The sequence below is a fragment of the Scyliorhinus canicula genome, chromosome 17, assembly GCF_902713615.1.
Source record: "Scyliorhinus canicula chromosome 17, sScyCan1.1, whole genome shotgun sequence".
NCBI classification, from domain to species: Eukaryota; Metazoa; Chordata; class Chondrichthyes; order Carcharhiniformes; family Scyliorhinidae; genus Scyliorhinus; species Scyliorhinus canicula.
The window spans coordinates 92,757,163-92,771,285 of record NC_052162.1 but is presented as its reverse complement, the minus strand read 5'-3'; the positions used below and the strand labels follow the sequence as shown (position 1 = coordinate 92,771,285).

Here is a 14,123-nt window from a genome sequence, read left to right as displayed (position 1 = left end):
GCAGCCTCAAGCAACTTGCAAATGTGAAACTTAAGTTTAAGACAGAAATTAAAGTGTATGATCTGGATTAACCCTTAGTGGATTCCCAGCTATTGTTGCTTAATGTGATTATAGTTAATTATTCTTAATGAGTTCTCGTTTAACCCTTTTATCTCTATCATCTTCCCTTACTCTCATGGTTATTGCTGACTAGAAAAATCAATTTCTATCAGTCCCCCCTTTTGATTCTTCTAAAGATTAATATGATGAATCAAAATAACGAATAGGAAGTAAGGAAGAAATGCGACAGGATGGAAGTAAGCGCAGGGAGGAATTCATTCACATTTTCTTTAATGGTTATCCCTTCTCAGTTCCCAAATAACAGAGGTCAAGTCTGTGCTTTTTGGCAAAGTCCACTTGTGCTTTATTTGTCAGCTGTGCCACTAAAAAACTTATTTTCTATACAAAATTTAGGGAGTTTCCAACTAGCCCTGCAGCAAGCTAGTCAGATTGATTGTCTTTAGCGAATACAGTAGTTGAGTTTCCATTCAAATACAGACCGTAGTAATTCTTCAAATCATAATACACAGGATAAAATAACTAAGTAATTTAAACAAATGAAAGATGGTGATTAGCAAAAGCAAGCAGCAAAGGAAATAGGTTTCAGAAATATAGATGGGTTGATACCGGGATGAGTTTTTCCATCCCGTTAAGTGATTCTTAAGGAGATTATTATCTTAAGGGCTAGCCTTTTTACTTCTGATTGGCTTTAACTAATTTATAATTCACTCAATTCGGCCAAAATGTCTGTCCATCAATTTAAGAGATATATGTATATGTATTGGTGCAAATTTCCCATTCCATCGCTTGCCAATTTTCCAAGTTATTCACATCTGCATCTAATATTAATTAGAGAAACACAGTTTTCATTAAGACATTATCACCCCAGACTGGCTGTTACCATGGAAACAGGACTACCTGTTCTGTATAACAATGGGGGATTTTAGCGAGTTGACGTCACTGACCTTGCAGCCTCAAGCAACTTGCAAATGTGAAACTTAAGTTTAAGACAAAAATTAAAGAGTATGCTCTGGATTAACCGTTAGTGGATTCCCAGCTATTGTTGCTTAATGTGATTATAGTTAATTATTCTTATTGAGTTCTCATTTAACCCTTTTACCTCTATCATCTTCCCTTACTCTCATGGTTATAGCTGACTAAAAAAATCAATTTCTATCAGTCCCCCCTTTTGATTCTTCTAAAGATTAATATGATGAATCAAAATAACGAATAGGAAGTAAGGAAGAAATGTGACAGGATGGAAGTAAGCGCAGGGAGGAACTCATTCACATTGTCTTTAATGGTTCACTTGTTGGAGAACAGCCTTCAACAATGGAGCGGTCAAAGCTTTGCAACCATTACAAGCTTTCTGGAAGTATTTTACTCAAAAAGGTGATTATATAGTACAATAACAATTCAGTAATAATGGAAGTTGATTATATGATTCCAATATAGTTGGGTAATAATGCAGTAATAACAGTTCAATAGTATGAGCCTTGTTCAATGTCGCAGGCAGGTGGTGCAGTTGGACCACTATGAACCACTTTGATTAGTGGGGCATTGATTAGTGGGGCATTATGTGTAGCCATACATTGGCCAATGTATATGATCAGCAAGACCAATATGTAAATAACAAGCACAAATATGAAAAATAAGAGAAGTTCCTGAATGATGGAAATTCCTGTGCCACACACTCATCCAGATAGCCATCTCCAAAGAGTTGCATCAGAGGGTTGGTAATGCTTCCTGACTTCTTCTTGAATATGTGCTGACAAGCTTTTGATTTCTTCTGAATTATCTGGGGTGTAGGTGCAACACTCTGCACCAATCACGGCACAGGTGCCACCTTTCTCCGCTAGCAAATAGTCAAGTGCCATCTGATTCTGTAAAGACACAGTTCAAATGGCTAGCATCTCGGCTGAAATGCTACTTCAGGCTCGGGCAGTGTCATTGGCTATTTTTGCCAAGGCTGTGGCCAATTTAATGTATTCTCTGGTCAATACGATGATGCCATAGATAGGGGTGAGAGCAGAAAATAATTTCTCAGCCCGTGTGATCTCACGTTTCGACCTTTTGAGGAGTGAGATGTCCATGTTTTGAATCTGCGTTTATAGCATTGGCTAGGGAAAGGGAAGGGGAATGGCAGATGAAGGGGACAATGAATCCTAAATAGCACGCTCCTCCAGTTCCTTGGGAGCCAAGGATTGCAGTATTACCGCAGATGTAACAGGTGTCATTATCGGTAGAATATTGGGCAACCACTTGTGGGTACCAATGTTCTGTAAAAGTTGTCCCATCGGTGTAATTAGGTAGCCCTTTAAAGTCGATGGGATTCCCTTCATGTCCATAGACCACTACCTTTCTTGTGTCATGAATGCACTATTTACTGGTACTGACATCCAAATAATATTTGCATTTACTGTGTCCCACATTCCATGCCCTATGACTATAGTTGATTAAACATATGGTCCCAGTATGATTATGACCAGTTGGGAGGGTTACTTGGGTGGTTTCTGTTTCCGATCATAGATATGTTGGTACCATCCTTTGAAAGTGTTTAATGGGTTGTCTGCAGATCGCCATCTCTTAACCTCATCATTTATCATTTTTTTGGTTCTGGTGTCTCCACATTGGGGAAGAGTACAGTCGTAATTTTGGAAAATATACCATTCTGCCATTTGAGAAAAAGTAAAAGGAACAGGCTGTAGTGGGATACCTACTTGGGAATTGGTAGGGATAGAAGAACACACCCAGCACTTAGTGACGTTAAAGTCATAGTTATAGGACATGTAAAGGAAAGTGTTAACATTGAACTCCTGGGTAAGGCCTGCTGGGCCAAACATGGAACTGAAAATCAATATTATGAAAAACATTTTTACAGATTCTGATTTTGGTACGCGCACTTCACATGTGACATATGAATTCAGGATTTCTTTCCTTGGAGTTTCACGGCCGACGAGGCTGTGAGTAACACTTGATAGGGTGATAGGGGCCCTCCCACTTGGTTCCTAACGGTTTGCGCTGGATTTTCTTGATGTAGACAGATTCGCCGGTCACCAAGTTGTGGCCACTCTCGGGAGGATCGCCCCCAGGCCGCCGACACCTGTTGGAAAGCAGAACTGACAGCATTTGTTATATTTGACAATAACAGAGTAAAGCATCGCTCATCAGATGACAGTCTGCCTTTCTTAAGTCAGTAGTTCCTGGCAGGTACATGGATCTGCCAGTGATGACCTCAAATGGGCTTAGGCCTGTGGTTCTGTTTGGGGTTGCTCTGATACTGCACAAAACTAGAGGCAAGGCTTGAATCCAATTCATGCCTTCTTGGTTGTATTTGGACAATCGTTCTTTTAAAGCCCAGTTCATGTGTTCCACTCCTCCTGATGATTTTGGATGAGAAGGGCAGTGTAGATTCCAATCGATATTCAGTAACCTGCACACCTCCTGGTAAATAGCTCTTGTAAAGTGGGTTCCATTGTCTGAGTCAATGCTAGCTGGTACTCCCATCTGGGACTATAGTCTTCGCAAAGGACTTTGGCTGTATGGGTGGCTGTAGTCCTCCTGGCTGGAGGAGCCACTACCCATCTAGAGAACTTATCCACTATTGCAAGGACGTCAGTGTATCTTTGACATGCAGGAAGGGTAATGTAATCGACCTGTATGTTCTGGAATAGTCCTGCAGGGGCAGGAGCTTTTAGCATTGATGGTCTAGGTCCTAAGTTTTTCTTTTGACAGCTTACATTGTGGTTTGGTACCAATTGTGCATGTTCTATGAATCCTTTGCCACACCAACTTTTCTGGAATCGAGCCATCATCTGTTGAGGGTCTAAATGTCCCCATGAGTGGACTGTTGGGCCAGAAATGGCATCAGTGCCTGTGGTGCAACTGGTTTATCAGTCTGAACTTGTCTCTAAATATCATCATCATACAACTGGATACCATGGAGTCTAACCATGACCATTTTTCTTCTTGTGTAGAGTTATGTTGCATTTCACGTAGATCTTGTAATAAATTGGTCACTCCCAATTTGTAGATGTGTCTTGGTAATGCTGAGGAATCCCACTGGGAGGCAGTTTATTTTGCTGCTTGGTCTGCAAGGGCGTTTCCTTGTGTTTCTATACTGTTTTCTTGAGTATGGGCCTTACGCTTTAGAATGGATACTTCTTTCGGCAAAGCTATGGCTTCCAGGAGGTCTTGAACTTCCTTCCCATTTTGGATGGGTATCCCTGCTGTGGTGAGGAATCCTCTTTTTCTCCATGTGACCAAAATCATGGGCTACTCCAAAACCGTATCTGGAGTCTGTATAGATGTTAGTTGTTTGATCTTTTGCCACACAACGTGCTTCTGCTAGTGCCCTCAATTCGGCCTGTTGAGCTGATGTTTCTGGGGGCAAACTTCCTTTTGCCATAACTTTGTACAGGCTTGTGACTACCCATCCAGCCTTTCGGATACCCTTGTCAATAAAGGAGGAACCATCTGTAAATAGAACCAAATCTGGATTTTGTAGTGGTTCTTCTTCTATCAGGCGTGCTTCCTCCATTTCTTCTGTTACTTTCACACAGTCATGTTCTTCTTCTTCTCCCCCTTTTGCTCCTAGGGAAGTGGGAGCAAAGATGATGGATTTAAGGGACTTGCACGGTGGAAGTAAAGATCAGGCGCTTCCAAAACTGCTGTCCATCTGGTCCGAAAGAGATAATGATGGAAAATCTCAGCAGGTCCAGCAGCATTTGTAGGGAGAGAAAAGAGCTAACGTTTCGAATCCAGTGACTCTTTGTCAAAGCTAACAGACAGAGAAAGTGGGAAATATTTATACTGTGGAGTGAGAATGAAAGATCAGTCATAGCCACAGAAACCCAGAGAAACCGGGTGCTAATGGCCACAGAAACCCTGGGGAAAGAGTGCTAATGGCAGCCCCCAGAGAGAACAAAAGATGTGAAAGGCCAAACAGCCAAGAAACTAACATCAGAGGATGAGCTGTAGATGTGAGGGTAGGGGAAGCAAAAAGGAGAAAGGTTAAGGAAAGGTGGAAATGGTTTGGGGGGGGGGGGGGGGGGGGTTAAATATATATTAAGAAAGAAATAAATGGTAAAAAACAGTTAAAATGAAATGGGATGAAAACAAATGGGTCGAGGTGGAGTAGAGCTGATCATCTGAAGTTGTTGAATTCGATGTTGAGACCGGAAGGCTGTAACGTGCTTAACCGGAAGATGAGATGTTGTTCCTCCAGTTTGCGTTCCGCTTTACTGCAACATTGCAGCAGGCCAAGAACAGAGATGTGGTCATGGGAGCAGGGTCTTTTGTTAAAATGGCAAGCAACGGGAATGTCAGGGTCCTGAATGCGCACGGACCGAAGATGCTCAGCAAAGCGATCACCCAGTCTGCGTTTGGTCTCATTGATAGGCAGCATGGTAGCATTGTGGATAGCACAATCGCTTCACAGCTCCAGGGTCCCAGGTTCGATTCCGGCTTGGGTCACTGTCTGTGCGGAGTCTGCACAGCCTCCCCATGTGTGCGTGGGTTTCCTCCGGGTGCTCTGGTTTCCTCCCACAGTCCAAAGATGTGCAGGTTAGGTGGATTGGCCATGATAAATTGCCCTTAGTGTGTTGGGTGGGGTTACTGGGTTATGGGGATAGGGTGTAGGTGTTGACCTTGGGTAGGGTGCTCTTTCCAAGAGCCGGTGCAGACTCGATGGGCTGATTGGCTTCCTTCTGCACTGTAAATTCTATGATCTATGATATAGAGGAGACTACATTGGGAGCAGCAAATGCAGTAGACCAAATTGGAAGAGATGCAAGTGAAACGCTGCTTAACCTGGAATGAGTGCTTTGGGCCTGGGATGTTAAGTATGGAAGAGGTAAAGGGGCAGGCGTTACACCTTCTGCGATTGCATGAGAAGGTGCCATGGGTGATGGGGGAGGTACTTGGTATGGTGGAGGAGTGGACTAGATTATCTCGGAGGGAACGGTCTCTGCGGAATGTTGACAGAGGGAGTGAAGGTAAGATGTATTTGGTGTCGCATCACGCTGGAGTTGGCAAAAATAGCAGACTTTGCATACGGAGGCTGGTGGGATGGAATGTGAGAACGAGGGGCACTTTATCCTTGTTCTGGGAGGGGGGAGGGGGCGAGGGTACTGGCATGGGAGATGGGCTGCACACTCTTAAGGGCCCTGTCAACAATTGTAGGTGGGAAATCACAGTTGAGGAAGAAGGATCACATTTTCGAAGCACCAATAAGGAAAGTGGCATCATTGGAACAAATGCGACAGAGGCGAAGGAGTTGAGAGAAAGTGATGGAGCCCTTACAGGGTATAGGGCGCGAAGAGCTGTTGTCCAGATAGCTGGGGAGTCAGTGGGCTTGTAGTGGATATTAGTTGTGGATAGTTTATTGCCGCTAATGGAGACAGAAAGATCAAGGAAGGGAAGGGAAGTGGCTGAGATGGACCAGGTGAAAGTGATGGAGGGGTGGAAACTGAAAGCGAAGCTGATGAATTTTTCCAGGTCCAGGCGAGAGCATGACATGGCACCAAAATAGTCATCAATGTATCGGCAAAGGAGTTGTGGGAGGGGGCCCGGATAGGCCTGGAACAAGTAATGTTCCACATACCCCATGAAAATGCAAGGGTAGCTAGGACCCATTGCTACACCTTTGATTTGGAGAAAGTGGGATCAGTTAAAGGAGAATTTGTTGAGAGATAGAACGAGTTCAACTAGGCGGAGGAGAGTGGTGGTGGATGGGAATTGTCCAGGCCGCTTTTTGAGGAAGAAGCAAGGAGCTCTCAGGCCATCCTGGTGTGGGATGGAGATGTAGAGAGATTGCACATCCATGGTGAATAGAATGCGGTTAGGGCCCACGGACTGGAAGCTGTCAATATGACGTAGTGCATCAGAGGAATCCCGGATGTAGGTAGGGAGGGAATGGACCAGAGGAATGAGGATGGAGTCAAGATAAGTGGAAATAAGTTCGGTGGGGCTGGAGCATGCTGACACAATGGCCCTGTCGGGACAGTCCTTTTTGTGGATTTTGGGAAGTAGGTAAAAGCGGGCTGTCCAAGGTTGGGGGACTATGAGGTTTGAAGCCGTAGGGGGAAGGCATCCGGAGGAAATTAGATCACTAAATGAGGTCCATCTGGTCCACCTGGCTGATGTAACTTCATGGAGAGTAGAGAATGGATTGCAAGGGGACATTTAATGGTCAATTGTTGGTCTAGGACAAGGCCTGCTTAGCCATTACGGCTCGACATGTGGGCATCCATGGCTCTGAGGCAGCTGCCATATGCCAGGGTCACGCTGTCCAGTTTGACGGTGTAGTATACTACTGGTCTTAGCTGGTCACCATGTTCTTGGGCTAGTACTGCTGTCATGTACCTTCTTTCTCATGAACAAACATGGTGAAAGGCTTTCCATTGTTTGGAATTCCTAGAGCAGGTGCTGAGTGCAAGGCCTGTTTCAGGTTCAAGAATTACTCTTTCTATTCCATTGTGAGATCAACCTGGTCTTTTGATTTTCGGTTGCCTTTTAAGAGGCCATTTAATGGTTGAGCCATCTGAGTAAATGAATCAATCCAATTTTTGTTAAAGGTCCCAAAAAGGATCTCACCTCCTGGACAGTTGTATGCTCTTTGACGGCTTTGATTGCAGCTGTTCTGTCCTGGGTAAGTTCTCTTTTGCCTTTAGATATTTTCTGACCTAAGTAGACAACTTCATCTTGGGAAATTTGTGCTTCGGCGAGGCTGCCTTTGTGTCCATTGTAGCTAAAGGGACACATAAGTCTCTTTCATGGTCTTCTTCAGCAATGGAGGCCACCAAGATGTCATCTAATTACTGGATGATGGTGGAGGGCATATCAGGCAGTTCCCTCAGGTGGTCCTGTAGAGCCATGTGAAAAGCAGTAGGGTTGTTGTGAAACCCTTGTGCTAGTCTGGTCCATGTGTATTGTTGTCTGATTATTGCACCTCCTCTGCCAGTGGTACTGACCAAAAGCCATTGGCCATGTCTATAACTGAAAACCATAGAAGGTCTGGTGTTAACACATTAAAGATGGTGGATGGATCGGCTACCAAAGGAGCTTTTCTGACAATGTATTGGTTGGCTCTTCTATAGTCAATAGTCAGGCGCCATCAGCCTTCTTGACAGGCCACACTGGACTGTTTGACGAACTATAAACTCGCACCATTACTCTTCTGTCTTCCAATTGCTTCACCACAATTGTTTCAATTGAGGAGCAGTTAATGGGGTACTGTTTGGTACATGATGGTGCTACTCCAGTGAAGAATGCTGGTTACATGTTTAATAGGTCACAGTCATTTTTGTCCTTTGCCCAAATTGGGTGGTGCTCTAGTTGGCTCTTTTTGAGGTGTCTGATTGACCATGTGACTTTTCCATTTTCAAAATTACGAGAACAATTTAATTGGGCAAGTATATCCATGCCCAGAAGGGCCTGGGTTACTGAGCCTATCCAGATGGAGGCCATCAGTTCATGTGGCCAAATTCAATCAACATGGGCTCTGTTGTTTGAAGGGTTAATGGATCACCTCCTGCTGCATAAGCTTCAATAACCTGTATTTTTAAGGGAAACAAGTTTGCATATTTTTGGGGCAGACAGGTTAATTCAGCTCCAGTATCAAGAAGAAATTCTGTTTGTTGGCCTCCCACTGTCCATCCTTTCTGGTCTCAATAAAGCGTGGAACACTACGTGAATGGATTGGATTGGATTGGATTGGATTTTTTTGATTGTCACGTGTACCGAGGTACAGTGAAAAGTATTTTTCTGCGAGCAGCTCAACAGATCATTAAGTACATGGGGAAAAAAAGGGAATAAAATAAAATACATAATAGGGCAACACAAGACATACAATGTAAAAAGTGGATCTATTGGGGAGAGCTCGCAGAGAGTTGCCTTGGAAAGCCCTGAGAGTAGGATCCGTTAATTTTTTGCTGCGTCGAGCAGCACCCTCTTGTGTTCTGGGGTTAATCTGGTGAACCTGTCGACAAAAGCGTAATCATCATTGAGTTTGTCTCTGTGTGGTGAAAGTGGGTGGAGCCTATGTTGGTCTCTGTACGAGTCCTGGTGATACATGTCTGGGGCGGATCCCTGAAGTATGAGTCACAGGGCGGGTCTGGGTAGTATGAGTCCCGATTGTAGTCATGTCCTTGGTCCCCCCCGTATTCAGATTCGTGTAGTGATAACAATCTCGGAGTCTGCTGAAGCTGTCCCTGGAGACCCTTGAATCGGGGTTAGCTGAGTGATTTGGCCGACCACACTCGCATTGTAGGCGGGTGTAGGGACTAGCTGAGGTTGAGCTTTCGTGGGGACAAGGGCCATTGAACCCGGCACGGACATGTGGTTTTGTTTGCCGGACCACACCTGTGGAGTTTGTGTCAGAGGATTCATAGTTGCCATGGCAGCAGCAGCTGGTGGCAATGACGGTGACGGTGGCATTGCCAATGCATTTTAATTTTGTCGGCATGGACAAACTAGGTGCAGGTATAGTCGGGGTCAGAATTAATCCTGACTCTGCCTGTGGCGGAGTTGTTTAGGCTGGAGAATTGAGAAATAGCTGAGGGTTTGCCGGCTTCAAAGCCGCCAAATTTTCTCTCAGCAATCTGTTATGACTCATTAGGTCGTCCATTTCAGTCTCCACAATATAATTTTCTTTAAGTAACTGGGTATTTTCCTTTTGTAGCTCAGCATTTTGTGATAGTAATTGTTGAACTCTGGAGTCTGAGTAGTTAATGAAGTTTTAGTTTTCTCGTGTTCACCCAATAGGGTTTCTAATTGTTCAAGCTTAGGTTTTGATTTTTGCAATTGCTTTCAGACTGCCTGGAGTTGATCTTTGGCAGTTTTAAGTTCACGACCGTGGTTTGTTTTGCCGATTGTTTCTTGTCGCCTATGGAGCTGTCCCATTACCACAAGAGACCATCTCGCACACTCCCTATCCTTCATTCAGGTAGTTTCCCCCCAAACTCTCTTTATATCTTCAAGGGACCATTGGCCCTTGGGGATGTTGTATTTTAATTCAATTTCTGTATTGTTGCTTAACATGATTATAGTTAATTATTCTTAATGAGTTCTTATTTAACCCTCCAGCCGATGTTCCCCGCCCCCAGCCAGTGCCCGCCCCCCAGCCAGTGCCCCCGAATAGCCGAGCACTGACGAGGAGAGCAGCCCAGACACCAGCATCCAGCACCTGCGGGTGCAGGTGGAGGAGTCCAACTGGGTGCTGGAGAAGAGTTGGTGTCAGCCATGCATGCCACCCAGGCCAACACCGTGGTCGGCGTCCGTGGTGGAGGTCTTGGGGTGACAGTTTTGGCTATGGATCAGCATGTCCAATGCCTGGGGCATTCTGTGAAGATGGCAGCCGAGATCCAGGACATGCTTGCCCTCTCATTGGCAGTCATGTTCCAGAGCCACCAAGACATTGCAGCGGCGCTCCATAGTGTGGCCCAGTAACAGCAGGCCATGGCTGGGAATGTCGGCGGCATTGCCCAGGCGCTGGCCAGTGTGGCGCAGATACTGAGCGAGGTGTCTCAGTCCAAGAGGGTAGTGGCCCAATCCCAGAGGCAGGTGGCACAGTTACTGGTAGATGTGACACAGACCCACTGGGCGGTGGCACAGTCGCAGCATGATGTGGTGCAATCCCATATGGAGATGGTCCACTCCCTGTGCTCCAGGGCCGGGAGCGTGCAGACAATAGTCGAGACCAGAGCGGGCCTCCAGTACTGGCAGCGGCAGGTGGTGGGGAGACCTCAGGGAATGGCTCCGCTCGCATCCCCATTCCATGGAGTAGCCCTGAGGGCCATCGGGCACCCCGAGGGAGGAGGAGGTGTCGGGGCTCGTGCCGGTGAGTCCCGCAGCGGAGGTGACGGAAAGCATCAGCACGTTGGAATGGTGGAATGGCCAGCGCGCATGCAGGGATCACCCAGGTAGAAGGTGCTACCGTGGGCATGAGTCAAACATTATCATTCGATGCAGAGCACCAGAGCTCATCAGAGAGTGGGTTGTCATCATCCTCCATCCCATGGACCAGACCCACTTTTGCTGCCAACCCAGGGCCCCCACCTCATAGAGCTGTAGGTATGTATGACGGAGGAGGATGCAAGTGGGTGGTTTGGCGGGATGGGAAGTGAGGGTGTGTGAGTTTGAGATGTGGTGTCCTTGCCCTTGGCCAGCCCCCCCTCTACCCACTCCCTTCTAGTCGGTGAACATGGAGGCGACCAAAGCGTCCAGTGCACCTTGGCATTGGCAGGCATGTCGTTCGGCCTCCCCTGCCTGTATGGACCCCATGTCATTGTCCTCTTCCCCCGCATCCTCCTCATCGGAGGAGGCCTGCCCTACCTCCTCCTTGTCCGGCACATCGACCCTCTGCTGTGCGATGTTGTGGAGGATACAACAGGCCGCCAAGATGCGGGTGACCCTCTCAAGTTTGTACTGGAGGGGCCCTCTAGAATGGTCCAGACACCGCATCTTCAGGATGGTGAAGCACCGCTTGATCACAATCCTGGTCACTGCGTGAACATCGTTATAGCGAGTCTACGTCGGTATGGTGTCTCCGGATATGTGTCATGAGCCACGGCCGCAGCGGGTAACTGCTGTCACCCAGTAGCCAACCCCTCAGCCGGGGGTGGGGCGGTGGTGGGGGTGGGGAGGGGAATGGAGGGGGGATGGGGCAGTGGGGGGGCCCTCGAACGTGTCGCGGGGGCCCTCGAACATGTCGAGGTGGGTGCCCTCAAACATGTCAGGGAGGGGTGCTCTCGAACATGTCAGATATCGCCGAGTGTGCCAGGATGAAGGAATTGTGCGCACTGCCCAGGTATTGGACACAGAGGTGTACGATGTGCAGCTGATGGTTACAGACCAGCTGGACATTTATTGAGTGGTACCCCTTCCGGTTGGTGAAGAGTGGCCTGTAATCTGCAGGTGCCCGTATCCTGTCGATCGCCTCCTAGACCCTGGGTATCCCAGCAATGGTGGCGAACCCCGCTTACCATGCATCGTGGAGGGCCCATCCACATCGAAATGGATGTATTGATCTACCTGGGTATATAAGGTCCCCACGATGGCGTGACCCTCTCAGCATTGTACTGGAGGGCCCCTCCAGAATGGTCCAGGCACCACATCTTCAGGATGGCGAAGCATCGCTTGATCACAACCCTGGTTGCTGTGTGAACATCGTTATAGCGAGTCTGCATTGGTATGGTGCCTCCGGATACGTGTCATGCGCCACGGCTGCAGAGGGTAACTGCTGTCACCCAGAAGCCAACGCCTCAGCCGGAGGGAGGTGGGGATGCGGTGGGAGTGGGGGGAGTGAGGGGGCCCTCGAACATTTCGAGGGGGGCTTTCGAACATGTCGCCGAGTGTGCCAGGATGAAGGATTCGTGCGCACTGCCCGGGTATTGGGCGCAGAGGTGTCTCGTGTGTTCCGGCAGCACCTGACATTCGAGAACATGCGCAAGTCAATTTTGAACTATTATATCTGATGCAGATGGAGATATTAGCCAGGATTCTCCGATCTCGCTTGCGGCTGGGATTCTCCAGTCCCTCTGAATGTGAATGGAATTTTTGGTGCGTCGCCACATTCTCTGCTCTCCTGGGTCGGTGATGGATGAGATCAGAGAATCCCAGCCATTGTCCACTGAAATATTCAAGTGCTTGCATGCTGTTGTTAAAAATGATGCCTCTGAGAAGTCAGAAAGTTGACAGACTGAAAAATTAAATGAGTTAGATTATCTCTTGCTGATTTAATGTTTTCCCTTGTCCTCCAAGTGAAACCTTTAACAAAGAGAATTTAAACAATAATTGGTGCAGAGTTAGAATCAGTCAACCTGGAAAGAATTGGAGAGCACACAGTAGTTGAGTCTGAACAGTTAATCTCTGCAAGAGCTTCAATCACAGTAAATGGGAAAGATATTGGAAATGTAGCAAGTAGGAACATACTCAAACCAACAATGACATTGAGGAACTTGGGTCAAACTTAATGAGCAAACAATGCAACAGAGTAGTAATTAAGAATTTAATCACACATCCTAGATATTATCCATATTTGGGTTCTGGCTGAATTGCTGACTCCCACTGAAATTAGATTTTGAGTACACCGGAACTGTGGTGGAGCTTAGGACCATTTTTTACGAAGAGAATAGCAAATTCTTTCTTGAAATTTCAAATCTCAGGAGTGGCCAGAAGTTGCACACGGTTAGGGCCTTTTGTGGAATCTGGTCTCTTTCTGTATCCTTCCCCTTTGTGTTGTTCCAAGTATGGTCCCCAATCCGGAGCTGATGTGCAAGCGGCAGAAATTTTCTGTGAGAAGAAAAACAAAATGATGAATAATTTCTGCTAGATTTTTACTCACAATTGTTATGGGCCAGGGTATAAAAACTCCAAAGTGTATTATGGAGTTCACCTGACCTATAACTTTTTGTTTGAATTTGGCTAGCGTGAGCACAAGAGACTATCCTTCAGCAGTTATTCAACAATCTTCCCAGACACGTTAATCAAATAAGCTTTATTCTAAGAGCTTGGTTAACATTTATATATAACCAAACAGCAAGAATTTTTATCAATTACAAAGATAAAGATACCCCACAGCTACAGTAATCCATGTATAACACTTAATGAATTCCTCCTCAAATGTTCCAATTCAAATGCAAAATCCCATAAATCAGAAAAAAAACCCAGCACTCTGCATTCTCACTTGAATCTCATCTGAGATTCTGACCCCATCTCACCAGCAGGTTGAAACACTTCCGAAAAAGCAAACTATATCATTTAAGTTACAATAACAGCAGATATTTAGAATCAATGTTTTTTTTTACCAGGACAGATATTTAAAATGAAAACAGAAAGACAGGAACAAAACAGTCCTCTCTCCCTGAGTCCACAGCAGTCAAATCTGAAAGTGAAACTAAAAAAAGCTCACAGCCACAGCTCAGCTCTACCTACAAAATGACATCACTGAAGCCATGTGACAAGACAAAAACTTTTCTTAAAGGGACACTCCCATGACACAATTAACTTCCAAAGATGTAAAAACCCTGATGCGAATCAGATTCTCCTTCAGTTTGACCCAACATGGACCTGGATGTGGTGCT

General features: G+C 46.1%; 2 protein-coding genes across 5 annotated transcripts in view; one reads left to right on the top strand and one right to left on the bottom strand.

Moving 5' to 3' along the window:
- Positions 1–14,123, top strand: part of LOC119952308 (sodium- and chloride-dependent neutral and basic amino acid transporter B(0+)-like) — a 388,856-nt gene that overhangs the window by 87,698 nt on the left and 287,035 nt on the right. The gene's annotated exons all lie outside the window — the stretch shown is intronic.
- The window catches only part of LOC119952307 (sodium- and chloride-dependent neutral and basic amino acid transporter B(0+)-like), a 188,390-nt gene continuing 187,301 nt past the window's right edge, over positions 13,035–14,123 (bottom strand). For all 4 annotated transcript variants that reach the window (XM_038775955.1, XM_038775957.1, XM_038775956.1 and 1 more), the window contains one exon: positions 13,035–13,332. In XM_038775955.1, the coding sequence (XP_038631883.1) occupies positions 13,195–13,332 (138 nt within the window). In that variant the 3' untranslated portion in view covers positions 13,035–13,194. The remainder of the gene's footprint in view (positions 13,333–14,123) is intronic.